This window comes from Chaetodon trifascialis, chromosome 1, assembly GCF_039877785.1.
Source record: "Chaetodon trifascialis isolate fChaTrf1 chromosome 1, fChaTrf1.hap1, whole genome shotgun sequence".
In the NCBI taxonomy this organism is placed as follows: Eukaryota; Metazoa; Chordata; class Actinopteri; order Chaetodontiformes; family Chaetodontidae; genus Chaetodon; species Chaetodon trifascialis.
In genome coordinates, this window is record NC_092056.1 from 6,248,083 (window position 1) to 6,266,347 (window position 18,265).

The window sequence follows — 18,265 nt, forward strand, 5'->3', positions numbered from 1 at the left end:
TGCTGGGGGGAGGGGATGAGAGAGCAAAAGAGCTAGAAAGCTGTATCTATTATTAATGGTAGTTTGGTGTATGGAGAAAGAGATCTAATGTGGCCGTCAAGGTTGTAGTGCATGTGTAATCGACAACGGCAGATTCTCTCACTGTGCCTCTTAAGTCTTTTCCATTCCCTATTCTCCTCTGCACATCCTATTTCTCTTCTCTCCCAGTACATCCTATTTCTCTTCTCTCCCAGTACATCATCCCACTGTTTCTCAAAAACAAGGAATGCTTTGGACACAGATTATCCTCACACAACAGGTTGCACAGAAGAGCCACACAAAAGGAAATTACCACTCATTAGTTGATGAAGGGATTAGATGAGACAAAGGTGAACACAATAAAATGGGATTGGAGTGTTATTGGTAATGTTGCCAATAAAGCTCTGATTCCAGTGTGCGAATATGTGTCCAGTTTATTTAATTGATCATCACATCTAACACCTAAGTAAAACACACTGCACTTGTAGAGGTCTGAATTTAAACATTTTAAGATGTTCAGATTCACACACACACACAGACACCTAAAAACCGACATTCAGCCACTAATGCCAGTTTTCCTTGCGGGGGCAATAAAAACTGTTATTGTCAAATATATTCAGACTGAGCACATTCTTCCAGAAATAAGCTGCTAATGAGCACAAGTGGTACGAACATCCAATGAATTTTTCAAGAAATATTTCACAGCATGACTATGTTGCGGGGATCTTCACTGTCTGAGCGCATGGTTGTGTGTGATTCGTTTTTTGGTAATTTCCAATCGTCCTCTACAACAGACCTGCTGTGGGGCTTGATTTTTAATGTAAGCTCAATACTTAGACCTCAGTGGATGTTGGTAACAATGAGTATCAGGGAAAAAACACCCTTTAATAAAAGACGCAATGTACCTTAGGGTACTGGGAAACCCACTGAACCACAACTGTGCAATGCCATATGGAAATAAATTAAACACTAAAAGATACTTAGAACTAATGTCTGGGGTTGCAGGCACACAGAAAGAAGCCCTTTGGCCCAAAACCAGCTGGGGCGGGCCAAATAACCGCACCACCATGACGAATCTAATACAATTACGCACATCGAGGTGTTAGGGGGTTGACAGAGAATGATGAAGCCAACATCAAACACAGTGTTGATAAATGGAAAGCAGGGAGCGGCTGACCAGAGGAGGTGTAGGAGGGGGGAGGGTGTTGAAAAGAGAAGGAGGGTAAGGCTGTTATTGATTGTACTGCCTGTGTTCTCGTTGTGAGGAGGATGACGAGGGGAGGGAGGGCCATGTGTGAAGAATGGAGGGCAGGGTTCGCCCCACGGGCAGCAGTTAAAGCCTTGTGCCCCCTGAGAGCGCACCAACTAGCCTCCAATGAGCTGCCCATTGGTCACACTGAATATTTGATTGACACACACACTACCAGTTACTACAACTAACACCTTACTGAACCCATCCCCCTCAAATAAACACAACAATGCATCTAGGGCTGATTGAAATTCAAAGGCAAGTCTTGACGCCACAGGCATAGACAGTGATGGGCAGAAGGGGGGTGACAGTTGTGGCTCACTAGGGTCCTATAAAAAACAGATGCTAAATCACTTAACAACTCCTAAATTAGTTGCTTGGGAATCTGCTGGGACATGGGGAACCTAACAGGCTGTGGACAACACGTAAATGGGTAGCATAGTGCAAAGACTTGAAGCTAAATGGACTACAACACAGGGAAGATGGCCTCACTGGTGCACATTTCTTCACATAACACAATGCTAACAAGCCACTGCAATGCTGCAACAAATATTACAGACAAGAAGACCAGTTTAGGAAATGCATGGCAAAACTGACAGTAGTATTAGTCGAAAAAGCTCTGCTCTGAAGGACTACCCCACCTCTCATCACCTGAGCACCCAAAATCAATTTATCGGAAACGAGGACATGAGCGGCTGGTGACTGACGACGCCATGTGTGCATCTCATTTTCTTGAGGGAGGCTTTGCTGCAGGATTTATCACCACCTCTGATCTCATTTCCTTTTCATATGCTAGTAAATCCCAGGTAAGGCAGACGTTTGGGATGATACAGGGAGAGTGGCCAGCCCAGTCAGATTGGACTCCTGGAATTAATCTGGGAAAATCCTCAATGCTAACCTGCTTAGTTGTCACTTAATCTAGGGTAAACCAAATATCAATTACACTAAGCACAAAATGTGGGCCAGATAACCACTGATCTCTTACCCAACAATGAAACCAGAAAGGCAATTTGGAAACTGTTTCATTTGATTAATTTGATTCTTGGTGTATAATTGGCATACATTACCTTAATGCAGATGCTTATGGAAAAAAAATCATGGCGGCTAAGGGGGAAAAAGTGGGCATTGCCAGAAGAAGAACACACATTGAATTTTGTCTAATGAGTAGGAGGCTTGATAGTGGACATAACCTAAATCCCACCGACATTACCAATCTTCTCTGAAAGCAGGTCAGCTCAAATACGCTTATGGTCTACACTCCAAGACAAAACAACTTTCCCCTGGAGGGCTTCTCAGGTGACAACATAAGTAACACTGTCTGGCTGTGAGTCACGCCTGCATTCCATGGAGGAACATGAGCATGTTGCAGCCAGGTGAGGTTGGCAAATAGTAAACAGGTTGACACTGAGGACTGCCATGGGTTTCACGCAGCAGATTTGGTACCACAACAGGTGACATGTTTGTTCTCTCAGTTTCTTCCATCACATGCCCACACAAGCATGAGACATGCTTCATGTAAGAAATGCAAGCCTGCATTAGACAATCATGGATTCAAACTGTGAGCTCCAATTTCTCAAAAAATTGGGTCAGTTATGACCTGACCAAAACAGCCTAAAAAAATCTACAATTATGCGATGAAATACTCCCTCATTAGCTGTTTTTTGACCACACCTACTGTGTGCAGCTACCTCTGAGCTATTTTTGACTAACCAAAAGAAAAGTCAGCTTTTATCACCCAACCTAGTTTGGTCAATTAGGAACACAATGAGCATCCTGCACACTCCTGTGTGAGTTCAGTTCATTTCCTGCCTTTATTGTTACAAGTGCTGGGCTCATTCAAAAGTGGATAAAATGGGGGGAGGCCCAGACACTATTTACTCAGCAGGGAGAGACATGAGTCCCTGGCTTCCTAATGGCTTCCTGCATTTCACACAATTGTTTCCCCTCAGGAAATCTTATCGATACAGACCGCTGCCGAGTTGACCAGAAAACCCACAACACAAGGATACTGTGCTTTAATTAAGTATCTTTGAATGGGAAGATGACTTTTCTCAAAATATTTTTGAAGATGTTAGATGATCTATATCAATCTAATTTCCAAATGTGCTCTGTGATGTGTTAAAACCACCATAACTGCAAACAAATGAAACCGTTTAGCCAAGCTCCATGAAACATACAAGTCCATGCTGTCATATTTACAGGTTATGCGAGTATATTTAATATATGGAGAGAAAGAAAACAAGAAATTCTATTTAAAGAACAGTTAACTTACACGTTGGAGCTTCTTTTTAACCAACACAGCCTCTAAGACGTTTTGTCATAACTGAAGTTTCCAGCTTCTGCACATTTTTGTACCTCTGAACAAAACCCACCTGACTCTTTGAGGTACTGGTGACCAGATTTCTTGCTAAAATATACAACACACTGGCAAACAAGATGGTTTTACCTTTGCTGGACAGCTAATCCGGCCTCTGTGATAAGATGCGCTAAATGCATCAAAACTCCTGGTGAGACAACATACAAGTGAATTTCCCAAAATGTCATGAGTATTTCTTTAAGAGCATTTGAACAGCCCAGTAAAGTGGAGCACAGGATAATAATGGAAGAAAACTCAACTGTAGTTAAAAGTTCCCAAAGACACAGTGGGGTGGGGAATTAGCACCAGCCAAATGCTGGTAAAAACATGTGGCTTGTAGATTTCAGACACAATGATTTACTATTGAGTGGCCTGTGAATTTGAACATTTATCTGAGTGGCTGGTCCACATTTCAAAAAGTTAATTTCCCACCCTGATTTTCAAAACCACCAGCTGTATTTCTGGTGTTACATATGAGAAGGGGTTAGCACAGTTAAGCTTCTACAGCACGCATTTGAGCCACAGGTATGTGTGGGACTAGCAGAAACACAGCCCATAAAATCCACACTCAACCACTGTCTAGCACGCAAGGAATGTTCTCTGCACACTTCACTATCAGCGTTGAGCCAGGAGGGGCTATCCTCGCCTGTCCTTTGAAGTCTGTGTGGGAGAAAGGCAAAATGGGAAAGGGGCAGTAATAGTCAGCTAGAGCCAAGAGGCTAGCTATTGCGAGGTCAGCCAATTTTTTTCTCATTAGAAATTAATTACCGATGTAGCCAGTGTGGGGGCCGAGCCACGGTGTCGCTAGGCATCCCATGCATCGCCCCACGGGGAGCACTTGAACCCCTGACCCCCCCACCACAGTCGCTTGGGGCCGAAAGGGGTGCGTGACATGGCCCTGGCCCAGAGACACTGCCCCGCCAGGCTGGGAATGCAGTGGCACTGTGGGGGGATTGGGAGAGGGACAAAGAAGGGGAAGAGGGGCTTCACTGATTCAGGGCTCATTGGGTTAGAGAGCTTCATTAAGTCCCCTGTCACTCTGCAACAAAAAAGCACCCCACGGACAAGCAGTGGCTAATAAAACCACCACCCTTTATAACTCAAGACCACTTCTGACATCTTCCTTTGAGGAGAAATGAACGTGTACAACTTGGTCCCCAGCTTAATGAAAGTATTCAAATCTTTCAGCTGAATGAACTGTTGCTTCACGCTGAACATGGGCCGGTGAGTAGTGCCAAAACCGACTTGAATTAAGCTGCTTTCACACCTGCTTAATTAGATAATGTTGGGTGAATTTTCATTTAGACTTGCTACACTTCACTACAATATTACACGGCATATGGCCCAAACAGACTGCAGGACATATTTGAGGATCCTGCTCTGTGTGAGTGTGTGTTTGTGTGTGTATGTGTGCTCTTTGAGTGAATTTGTTCAGCAGGTGTCCTGAAAGCTTGAATGACAAGCTTATGCACTCAGGACTAATTCAGACCACTCCAGGTAAATGAAGTATGACAGCAGAAAAAGCATTTTGCTTTTCTCTCAATCCAGTAATTCCAGCATTTGGATTGTTGGTTGCAGAGAAGTTTTTACAAGACCTCAATGTCCTTTACAAGAGAATCATACATTAACATTTTGAATAATGGTTCCACCTAATGCTTACTGCACAGCTCCAATGCCTGCTATTCATGTTGAAAAAGTGTTTGGCGAGCACAGTTTCACATTTTATTAAGGAAAAAAATATATCTGCTGAATCCGGGATCCTACCAAATAAACACAGCCATTTCTTTGGCTGTTACTTCACTCATCAAGCCAATGTGGGTATTTACTTGTCCATTAAGGCCAAACATTCGAATTGTGTGCATCCACACACTTGATTATAACAATCATGCATCTCCCATGCATCCATTCCACACTGCAACATCTGGCAGCTCTCCAAAGTCTTTGCATTCCCCATTTGGCTGGATCGCTACTGACAAGCACTGAAAGAATCAAACAATTAGTCAACAACAATTTTGATTATCAATTATCTATTTCAGTCATTTATCAAGCAACAAAAACAAGCAAATGCAAAAAAAAAAAAAATTGTTGGTTCCAGCTTCTCATGTGAGAGGCTTTGCTGCATTTCTCTATTTTATATCATAGTAAACTGAATAGATTTTGTTTTTGTACTGTGAAAGAGGTCACCTGGGGAATTCAGACTTCATAGACTAAACAATTAATCAATCAGCGAAAATGACTGTTGTACTAATTGTAGCCTTATTACAGAGAGGCATTCTTAATCTGGCTTGGAAGAAAAAACCAAATGCTGTGTGCCCAAACGTACCACGCACCTCACCCTAACATGATTGAAAAGGGAGGAATAAATGAACAGACAAGTTTTGCTGTAGTCATTAATGTTCATCTCCCTGTGTTCTTGACGGGACACCTCATTAAGGATCTGCTGGTAGCAGCTGGCTTGCTATCCCACCCCATTACTGCCCCACCATGCCAAAACCTCTGCCACTGGCCCTCCCGCCCCTTCCCCCACTCAAACACGTCCCCCGTGTCTCATATGACATCTGTGTCTCGAGGTCCTGTGATGGAATGCTGCTCGCCTGCTATGCCTCCGCAGGTGCTCCCTGCTGGTCGCCATCCATTTTGTAGCCATGCTGGTGTTGTGGCTGAGTGACCTGTCACAGGCTGAGAAGTAGGACGAGTGGAGTCAAGGTTCAAGGGACAATGGTTAAGGAATCAGAGGGAACTGATGCGGCTGCTTTCCATCACTGCCTGTGGTGTACACTTCAAGCTGCAGTGTACATTTACCTGCTTATCCTCCTCACCAGGCTCATCCTCCTCTTCCTCCTCCATATCAGACAGAGGAAGGTCATGTCTGTATTTAGACACAGCTCAAGAGACTGTCTTCCCAGATGCTGCTCTCAGGTTCTGTATGGCTTCACCTGACAACGACTGAAACCCAGCTGTACTCTATGTGGGGTTAGAGGCATTTCGGAACATTGTAGTCATCCCAGGAATGTCATCAAGTATGCACTTCAGAGAAATGCTCCTGAGTCATAATGTCACGATGTGATAATTGTGCAGTTTCCCGCTGTATTGTGCAAGCCTGTCAGTAATGTAACATGCCTCTCAGAATCTTAAGCTCCAAAACCCAGCCAAAACTTATCTTCATCAGAGTCCATAAAACAGATACTATCAGAGATTATTATCTTCCAAAAAGGTCAAGGACTAGAATCCATATTAGAAAAGGGATGTTCATAACTTAGGAAAGGGAGCAGGGCTTCATTTTATCACTATAATTACAGTTGCTGGGGTGCATGGCTCCATATCAAGTACAGTTCTTGAGTCAAAAATTAGGACCACTTCAAAGACAATCCCGGTTACAACAGCTCTGTCATTTTAAATATCTGAATGCATGTCTCGGTGTATATAAATCGAAAGCAATGAAAGCCCATCCAAATGCTCCTGTTTTCTAATGTTGTAATAAAAAAAGAGGCCCCAGTTCCCTCACTTAAGGCTTGACATTTTCAACAATAGTAAAATTTATTCAACACAGTTGTACTGTAAATCAAATTTAAAGGCACAATTAGCATTTTCTATGGCCAAGCTCAAGCTTATTTTGTGTTAGAGCTGTGTAACATTTATATAAAAGGAGAAAGCCATCTTTCACGTAAGTGCTACTGAGGGACACATTTGTTCAACAGTGAAGGGCCAAGAAAGCAGAATCAAAAGAGACGGCCAATTCCATTACATCATGGCACTGTATTAAAAAGGCTTAAAGCAGTAATTTCACCATTTCAGCTGCCTCTCTTGACCTCCGTTAGCTTTAGATGAGCTCAGAGTTGAGGAGGAACTGGCTCCAATAATATGCTAAGAGTCACTGCAGTCAGCGGAGCCCCATGCCAAAAGGGAGCTCCCAACGGCACAAAGGAGCCTCTATCTGATGCTGAACCTTTCAAAGAATCGTTTCAGCTTGGTTTTAGCAGCAGAAACGTCAGTTAATACCAGGAGAATTTTCCAGGGGTCACCATAGCAGCAGGTGAAATCAAAATAAAACCTGGGAGGTTGATTGGAGAGGCTCCAAGAAGAACTGAGACATTGGTTGATATATACATGACTAGCAAAGAGCCTACAGTGGTCTTAACTGTAAACCCTAAATTATTTAAACTTAATGTCTGAGACTCAACAATCCAGAACAATACTGTGCTTTGCATGCTGAGGCACTGCCATGGAAAAGTACTGTGAAGGACAAAAAAATGACACCTTCTTCTATTCTTGCTGAGGCCTAAACACACTACGCCTACTGTGCTTAAAAGTTAAGTGGTTTCTATGGATTTCCACTACAGAAACCGGATAAATCAGTTCTTGGCTTGTAAAACAGACCAAGAAAATTGTGGAGAAAATACAGCAACTTCAAACAGAATTCTTCTGGCAATACTCACCAAAGTTGCAGCAGATCATTATCTATTGAAAAGACACCATAATTAGAAATCTTGGTAGGCATGCTGGTATTGAATTGGGTTATGTGTGGCATCTAAAAAAGCAAAGAGTTGTGAGGAAAATCTCAACAGAGCTTGCCAGTGCATGTCAATATTTTCCAGCTGCAAACATTAGGTTTTAATTTATGTGAACCTTTTAAAATCTTTTCCTAAGCACATTTTTAGAAATCAAAGTTCTTTGGCAAACCCAAACCACACAACTTCCAACCTCTTTGCAATTCACAACCTTGTGCAAAGCTGTAATTTTGTTCTAAACTGAGCAAAGACCTTCACATTAAAAAATTTGGCTATAATCATATAAGTAGTATGGCAATCAACACATGCCTCCCCTATTTTTGTTTCTCAAAATATGTGCGCACTACATAACACTGAATCGATGACACCAAGGTTGCTAGCTGCTGTAGAGAATGAGCTCAAGGCTAAATGGTCTAATTTCTCTCCATCCTCTCAGGAAAAGCAGGTAAACCCTTTTTCAGCTGGAGAGTGAGTTGAAGTCAGGAAACTCTCTGAACCTTGTAGATAAAACAGCTGTTCAACCCCAGATGGGTGGCATACGCCTATACAAACACCCACCCAAACATACACACATATCCCACCATGTCCACTGCTGCCAAGAGACACAGGCCAGGCACAAGATGATGGCAGCCAGCTCGATTGAGCAGTGCTCACAATCCTCCCTCTGTGACTTGACTGCCCCCACACCCTTTCAGCACATGAAAAGTTTCTTTGACTGAATGAAGGCTGAGAGGCTCTATGTGTATAAGGTTGATTGATACTTTATGAGTGAGTATGTAAGATCTCCTTCACACACACATACTGGTAAACCTAGCACCAGTAATATGACAAGTATTGTGAAGGTAACAATTTTTGAGCTTAGAAACAACAATACAAGTTAACTTGGGGAATGAAATAGATCAGGCCCACATGAGCCATTAAAATAATTTTGAGTTGGCAGGAAAATAAATTGTACCATCTATACTGGCCGATTACAATGATAAAAAAAACGTTATATCGGAAAAGCTGCATTGATTCTTGTTTGCCTGCATTCTCTTTGAAGCATGGGCCACTTAACAACTGCACTACACCATGATCTACATCACTGAGAAGACTTTCAGGTTAATTCATCACACCCTGGATGTCCTCCAAAAAGACGGCAGAGAATATATTCATGTCTGAGAGCTGCAGGATGTTGGGACTACAGCAGGTACGGTGCAACCAAATGAAGGTTATTAATCAGTCATTCAAGAAGAATATGAGTCGCTCTTAATTTACAACATGGGCTGCTGAATGATGAAACCTGCGACCTCGTAATTGTTTTAAATGTAAATTATGTTTCAGGTTCTTAAGAGTAACAACTAATTGGGGAAAACGAGTATGGCAATCTACAAAAAAAAAATCACGATAGATAGATAGATAGATAGATAGATAGATAGATAGATAGATAGATAGATAGATAGATAGATAGATAGATAGATAGATAGATAGATAGATAGATAGATAGATAGATAGATAGATTAAAAACAAGAATTCAACCACCAAAAAGGCTCAAGAGATCTTATTTTAATCGGTAGTGTCTGTAATATGCCCCCCAGGGCTGTAAAAACAGGTCTGTGTATAACAGTCTTGCACTCATTAGTCCAGGCTCATCTGACAAGCACAGCTTGCATGTGTCATAATCCTATGCAGCTGCCACTACCGACAGGAGACACCACGACAGGAGTTCGGCAGAACCAAAATAGCAAAAGTTTGAGGAAATTTTTCAGGGAAAAAACGCCTCACTGTCCTGCTGAGGTTAGGTGGTATAAAGATTCCTTTGGAATGGCCACAAAGCCCATTCTTTCAAGGTTTTTATAGAATGCCAGGCAAGGGGAAAATACTTCTTGCTTGCTGTACACTACTTAAATCTAACATCAAAACACACAGTGCCATTTGCTGCTGTCATGTCATGCTGTAGTTATAAAAGACATGCACTGAAGCATGGTAGCTTGGCTGCTGTAGTTTTTCTGTATGCAGGGAAAGACTGGACAATGCCATGCTGTCCAACATGACTAACTGTGACTGCAGTCTAGCAGAACAGAAATATTATAGAACGTGGAGGACTACTTGCTATTCATACAACCTTCACTTACAAGTCTTTTTGGCCATTTTGTGTGCTGCTCTGGTCAAGGCTCCAGTGCTGCTAGTATCTGCATGTCAGGATGATCAGTTATTTGTTTTGATTTAATATAGACCCTTCATGTACAGTGGCCAGCCTACTTACTGTAGTATTCTACATACCAGTAGTCATCGCAGTCGTAAAACAACCCATAGTTTAGTGAAACGTCAGCAGAAATGGTTTAGTCAAAAGGTGTGTGTGTGTGTGTGTGTGTGTGTGTGTGTGTGTGTGTGTGTGTGTGTGTGTGTGTGTGTGTGTGTGTGTGTGTGTGTGTGTGTGTGTGCATATACAGAGAGATAGCAAGAGAGAGAGAGTTAAATATTAAATCAAACCAATGAATTCTCCAATGACATGCCCCACAAACAACTTGCGTTTGTGTATGGGCAACCCACTGCAGTGAGGTTCGAGGAGCAGAGCGTGACCAGTTCAGTCCTCCACAGAACAACAGAAGTCGCTTTATATCTGAAGTGCATGGCAGCATGATGACAGAGATGATAAAATAGACTCTTATTGACATGTAGCCATAGTTTCTGTCTCTCCTTTGTATGCTTTCCTCGCACTGATGCTATGTGCGTTAGCTCCATGGAAACTGAAAAGTCTCTGCTCTCCCAGAGGTCATTAGGCTGAGCATCATTCGATCACAGCAAAACAGGGAAGCCTAGAGAACAGCGCCACAGATATTTTGTTCTATTTTCAAAAGGAAGGCGAAAGGAGAAGTGGAAATCAGTGTGGCAAACATATGTCCAGCTATATCTCCAAAAATATACAAATTTTCTTGATGTAATGTCCCCCGGGTTACTCTAAAGTCTCACAGGAGTCATCACACAGGGCAGTGTGGACAGCTTTATGGCCTTTTGATACTATCCAACTTTTTTTTTTCAAACTCCCAGCAAGTTTTTTACAGCTTTTTTGTTTTGACATGAAAGGGACAGCAGACACAAAGAAGACACAGAGCAGCCGAATTGGAAAGGTGTTGCGTCTGACATTGTTTTAGTCACAGCAGGAACACCTTGATGTGAGTTGCTTTTGTGAACCAACCAATCATAACACAGAATAGGCTGGCTTTCAAAGTACAGAGAAAACTGATAGTTCTGGACAACTTCTATACCCCTTTTGCACCACATTAAATGAAAGGGTTTTCCCATGCCCAGGGAGCTGGGCTTCCCCCAGGAAATTTATTAGTGGAAGTGTTAAAAAAAAGAGCCTTTTTTCTCTAACAGCACATACAAAATGTCCTGGTGGAATTGGTGGACCAGAAACCACTGCTATAAATGTGGGGCCTTTTAACATTAAAATAGCGTAGCTGGTAGCTTATGCGTTTGCATAGCAGAGGAGCTTGCCTCACACGCTTCCTGAATAGAAAAAAAACTTCAATTTCCTGTTTTTATTCCAACATTGTGACGTACGTTGATGAAGTGCCATAATTACCTGTTGTAATTAATTATACAAAGTGAATGTGCAATCTGTAAACCTGATTGATAAATTACTGTCATCTGATGAGCTCTGTCTAACAGATTTGTTCGCCATCATTTCTTCCCATCATTCCCACCTCCTGACAGCTGCTACCTGTAATGTGAGTATCACTTGTGCTGGAGCTTACTGAGTGTCTAGGCTTTTTCAGAAATTAATGAAAAGCACAGCAGGAATGCTAAAAAATGGAATGAAAAAATTACAGCAGTGCAGACTGCTGTAGTCTGTTGCAGCTCCAAAATTGTGGAACGAACTGTTGCTGCACATTAGACAGGCCTCTTCACTGTCTAATTTTAAAACTTCTTAAAACGCACCTTTTTTCTTTGGCTTTTCACACGACTTAGGTTGTTGATTTTATGTGTGCAGATATTTTATTATTTTATCTTCTTATCTTTTTAATCTTTTTATTTATTATGTTTTACTGTGTTTATTTTACTGTACAGCACTTTGGAAAACTTTGTGTTTATTTAAAATTGTGCTTTATAAATAAAATGGATTGGAATGGATTGGATAGACAAATTCACCATACTCCACCTGTGGTGACACCTACAGTGACAACTCAAGAGCACATAAAGACAGCAAAGGTTTGAAAATGTATTTAACATACACAAGACTAGGCAACTTGGTTGAAATTAATGTCAAGATGTAAATATTTTTCAGTACGTATGGAAATATGGTAAATGTGATAGTAAAATCGCATCAAATAAACTGATTGATTCAGTGGTATTTCAAGGCCACTCAATGCGTACCAGAATCAGAGGAGCAGGGGAGACTGCATAGGCTGTAGCCGAGAGACAGAAAAGGCAGACTTAAGTAATGTTTCTCTGCACCACACCACTAGATGCAGCTCTGATAGAGGCAATTTCATCTGAGCAGGGGGTCAGCAGAAGCCACAGACTTGTCCCTGATCCCATCTGGGTCTCAGACCATGACCCTTGGCTTCTCTTGACTCGAAACAGGCCCACCTTCAGTGGCCTGTCTGTGCTTCAAATACACAGGGGGCAGTTTTGAACATGTGCTGAATAGCAATCAGTGAACAGAAGGAAAAATACTGGATTCAAATTTATAGAATTCTTACAGCTTCAATCAGGTGTTTTAAACATCACTGAACATCCAGACTGCTGCTAATTCATGAAATTTTGATAACACGAGAAATAAGCGCAAACCATGTAAGTTTTCAATGATGATCATGCTATAGTTTAACTCCACTATGTCTACATAAATCGTTCAGTTCAGCCTACACTGTAGGCACTGTTTTGAATAAACTGGAGAGCCTTGTTAGATGAAATAACAGCCAATGATCCTGTTGGTTTCCCACAATAGCCTGCTGAAAGCTAAAAGCTAAAAGCAGGTGATTACACTGATTCCCACCCCCAAAAAGATGCAACAGCAGATGTCATGACAGCCATTCAGAAGATATTGATCCACCTTCCCCTTGCCAATTACCCATGACAAAATGCTTTGACAGGTCGGGCAAATAATTTCAATAATTGACGTTTTTACCTCCACAAAGCTTGGACTAGCAGATTTAGCTGTTACAAAAGCAAATAAGAAGAAGGTACAAACAAGTTGCTATTTTCAAATGTGATCCCAATCTAGTGACCTGACCACACCACTTCTTACAGAATAGAAACAAACTGAGCCTCCACATCAGTGGCTATCGCAGATCAGTAGCATTTCCTAATGGGGGTGGTTTCCATTAGTGAAGCAGATGAATCAAACACTTGGCCAAGTGTGCAATTATCCGTCTCTTGGTGGATGGAGGTCATTAGGACTTTATGAGCGATTGGAGCCCATAAATAAATGATCGGTAAACAGCATATTCTACATGACAGAGACAGCAGGTGACTCTGCGTGACATCCCCCATCTCAACTCATCACAAGATGATGTGGACATGTGGAGAAGCTATTTTGAGCAGAAGATGAAGTTGCAAAACTTATTTGTGCAACCTGCAAGAACAGAAATCATTTATTACACCTTGCGCACAGATTACACTGTGAAACAAGGGTGATGACAGAATTATTCCTGAAATTCAGGATGAGTAAGATCCAACTTTAAGCCTTCCTTCTTCTTTTCCCCACAAACTGGGATGTAGGACCACCTAGGCATTCCAAACACAACAACACAAAGGTGGTAAATTATGTTCTTAGCAGCAGAGTCCACAGAGAAGACCTTAAATGTGGCAAAGAAAACGACAGTTGTTTATAAAGTCTGGGCAATGTTGCATCTGAGGTGGTCTCAGAGGACAAAACCCTGGTGAGTGGTCTGAAAGAGCAGAGGGGGTTGCTAAATGTTTACACATTTCAGCAAGTTATTTGCAATGTCCACCGGGACACAATCAGCACACAATTCCCTCCCAGCAGGATTACAGAGATAAGATAGAGCCTAAATGGATTTTACACCCCTCTAAGAGGAACTTGTTTACAAAAGCCAAACTTTTTAGGGCATTTTTTAAAGTTCTAACAACTTATAAGAGCTACAGAGGACAAAGTGGGAAAAATGGCCGCAGTTGGGCTGAACTTTCACAGGTTATTTCAAAGTAAAACAAAATGTGAGGCTATCTATTATGTCTGTCCCCATACCAAATGAAACAGACTGAAACTCTTTCAGTTAGGGCTGCAACTCTGCTAGCTTTGATAAAGATAAGTTCTTGCCACAGTCAGGACCTCAAAGAAATGTGTTTTGAATAAACAGATATTTTCAGAGAAGGGGACCCCACAATTAGTAATTTGAGACTCTCTCTGCGTGTGGGTCTCAGTCCAATTCTCTGGAATCAATCAAAGCTCCCAAAGGAACTCCCTGGTCCCCTTAATCTCCTGGTTTTATTACTTTCCAGACAGTCGGCCTGTTTCACCCTACCCCCATCTCTCTCTTTTGTACTGATCTCCAGCAAAGCCAAGGAGGGGCTTTTTTTTCTCTCTCTCTCTCCCTCTCTATCTCCCCTTCTACCACTGCAGAGCGCTTTTCATGCAGGAGAGGGTCTTTCATCAGGCTCCACACGCAAGAGAGCCAAACAGCTAGCTCCGGCCTGTCACTCCAAGGCCTGTCTTCTTTGCACATTCATTCTTTTTAAAATAAACAACACAATTTCAAAGACAAGCGGACTGTCTTTCTTAAAACACACACACACACACAGACACACACACATTCACACAACTATTTTGCATATCACGAGAATGATGGGGGAAAAAAACTGGGCCATGTTGCACAAGAATCAGTTACATTCACAATTTTCCAGACCACATGCTGCTGTGTTTGATAGCGTCTCACAGCTTAAATGATAAAGATATGACTGTGTCACGATTGGGTGTGTGATAAGAACTCAAACTGTGCACTCCAATGACTGCTGGAAAGACTTTTTTCCTCATGGCTCTCATGCCTTAGAGTACCTATAACAGATTCTGGTGGGTTATGCTGAGAGACACAAACTCTAATCAATACCCCTAATATCAAGATATCACCTCTGATATCAGTGGAATTTCTCACTACGGAGCACCACCAGTTGGAATAAGACAATGTGAACTGCACACTGCAGTGCAGTGCCCTCACTTCAAAACAATTAACAGAAGCAAATGAATTGGGTTCTGTTTATCCATCACCTAAACATGTATTGACGCCAAGGTAATGAGGTGTCTGCTGAACTGATGATGCTAGCTTATTACCTGACAGTGAACACTAATGACTCTCAATAGTGTATTCTTTCAGATTCACGTTCCTGCCATCTTTTGCATTTCCATGACCACAGAGCGAGTCGAGCACAGATAGATGGAGGATATCAATTCAACAAACATGTATTATTTAGCCTTTCAAATCAAAATTCACACAGTCCGAAGGCATGCCTGTGAAACAACTACACCGCATGTCTACCAATCCTTTGAAAGACAAACTGAGAAACCTATCAGCAGTTGTGCCTCAACACCCTGTATGCAGACAAAAGGACGGAGTGAAGAAGCGTGTTGCTTTACTGCTTGAAACGGGGCTGGTCTGGGAGTAAATAGTGTGCCTGTTATGAAAAAGTAGCCCACTTTTAAACTTGTCTAAATGGTGAAGATTATGAGACCTAAACACAGCGGAATTAGCTTCCTAGCTCCATGTCTGATTTTCACAGCTTACATTCCGCTTTTTTTTCCTCCCAACTCGTGATAGAATGAAGGTAAGTTTCTTGAATGGAGGCGTAAGGAAATAGACTTAGTGCCGAACAAATAGCAGTGTATTACAGGCATTTACCTTTGTCGACATGCTTTGCCGCGGTGGTCTCCGTGTAGAGAAAGGTGAGACAGAGGAGAGAGAGGAGCGACAGAGCTCCCCGCTCGGCCATCACTTTTCACAAATAAATCTTTGCAGGCTTCAGGAACCCCGGGGAAGCTTTTATAAAAGAAATCCTTTAAATCCCCGGCCACCTCCTGTAAATGCGCAAGGGGGAAAAAAAGTTCAAAGTCCTAACATGTGCAGAAACATCCGGAGCCAGGTACTTTTAAAACTGGCCGGATGAAACATGTAGCTGCAAAAAGAGCCGCAGGTTAGAGAGACTGTTTTCTCAACTTGGTCGAGGCAGAGGTCGGAGAAAAAACACTGAAATCAATCCATTGCCACGGAGGCGCAGCGCAAGGACAAAAAGATCTACGGGCCACTGAGCACCAACGCGCTGACTTTAACACTCCGATATCTGCCAAGCGCGTAAAAGACTAGAAAGAGCTCAGTTGGAGAAACGATAAGGTCCGACCAGAAGGAGAAATCTCCGCCGCGGCCAGCTCACTGCTCACGGACGGGACGTAAGAGAGCAGCGTGTTGAAGGGCTGGATCTCCACCGGCTCCCCGGAAAACAGGGTGTGGAATCACACGGAAGTTTGGATCCCGGCTGCCTGTGTGCTCAGGCAAAAACTAAAATATGGTGCGGCATTTCAGTCCAAAGACAGCGGCTCATCTTTGCACGACAAATCTAATGATGAGCTAAAATTATGCGCATTGCTACACAATATACCGCATTAATAACAAGTTAATATGAATTTAAAGTCTAAAACACATGCACCGTATTTCAGAGGATTCCTGTCCCATTAAACTCTAAATTAACTACAGCATATATTTGTATGAACATTTAGTTAAATACCTCTGCTTGGGTTAGATATATTCCTTAACGTTGCTGGATAGGTCCAAACCCCTTAACGTTAAGAACATCCACCTCTTGGTCTTCATTTATCTGATTTCGTTTGTTTGTTTTTACTCGTAACTAAAATGTTAAGCCTTTGTAGAAAAATACATATTCTACATGCAGTCTGGGGTTCACAAGTCACCAAGTCTGTCACAAAATCATATTATTTACGTTTGAAACGTCTGCACTGGTGGTTAGCTAACAGGAGCTAGCTAGCGTTCAAGTTACAAAGCTAACGCTAAGTAGCCAAGCTTTCTGAAATATAAATACAAGTCACATTGGGGAAAAAAAACCTCAAAGGTAGCTCGCAAACACGTTTAGAAACATTGCCAACTTCTCAAAATACTTCTCACTTGACTCAAAGAGCAATTATTCAGATTTTTCAACCAAAAAAAAGTTTACCTGTATCACTCCATGGACTCTTCTCTCTTAAACCAAACAAAGATGGCGGCCGGAAGTGACATCCCTCCTATGTATGATGTACCAAAATGTTAACATATATAAAAAGTATAAGACAGTGCTAACACAAATAAACGAACATGGTGATAAAATGTTTAGTCGTAATATCAGATAGAGAATGTTCTTTGTCTGGTTTGAACTAAAGAGTCTTGATCTCACCAAACTTGTAAAACATTACAGTTATTGCAAACCAAAGAGCTGAGTTACAATAAAATGTTTATCTGATAGCTAGCGTATTTTAAAAAAGATGCAAAGGAAGAGATGGAGTCTATGACTCAAATACTGTTAATCACTGATGCAAATCTGAAAAACACTTCTCTAGTGTAAGAGCAATTATTATGTGAAAGGTGACCTGTGAAGAAATATTTTTCTTACCTACAATTAAATTGTAAAGCAAAACGTCTTTGCCAGTGTTTCAGGTTAGTGACAACAGCTTGATAAGCTAATGCTAAGGTTCATTGCCCTTAGTCAAACACTGCCTAATTCAGCTTTAATTTTTTGCATGGTTGCATAGAAACAATGAACTTTTCATTTTACCCACCAACTCACCTTGCTCTAATCTCTTATTTCTACAATAATATTGTCAAGATAAATAAATCGTTGGGTTGGCTGAAATTGTTCTGTCAATAAAAAAAGCTGAATTAAATTTTCAGAAGAATTGAACTCTACCCTGACACTGTTGTATTATCACTTACTTCCTGGAACCTCTTTGACATTATTTAGGACTGTATATTTTATGTTGGCCTATAAAAGCTGATGTCAGAATATGTTTAGCAAATAAAAACATGGATAAACTGAATTAAGGTGGGTTTACCCTCCACTGCACTTGAGCTTTCATTGCCGTCAGGGGGACATAGAGAGGGATAAATCTGAAAAGCAGTAAAACATGATCTTAATTCATGTCACAAGAGTCCT

At 41.7% G+C, this 18,265-nt stretch overlaps 1 protein-coding gene across 15 annotated transcripts in view; it reads right to left on the reverse strand.

The window, feature by feature from the left end:
- neo1a (neogenin 1a) overlaps positions 1-16,516 on the reverse strand; it is a 151,707-nt gene extending 135,191 nt beyond the window's left edge. For 13 of the 15 annotated variants that reach the window (XM_070960196.1, XM_070960131.1, XM_070960185.1 and 10 more), the window contains exon 1: positions 15,970-16,509. In XM_070960196.1, coding sequence (XP_070816297.1) covers positions 15,970-16,060 — 91 coding nt within the window. In that variant the 5' untranslated portion in view covers positions 16,061-16,509. Of the gene's footprint in view, positions 1-15,969 lie in introns of all 15 variants that reach the window. The other 2 variants (XM_070960178.1, XM_070960122.1) reach the window with 1 other exon arrangement.
- Positions 16,517-18,265: the final 1,749 nt, after the last annotated feature.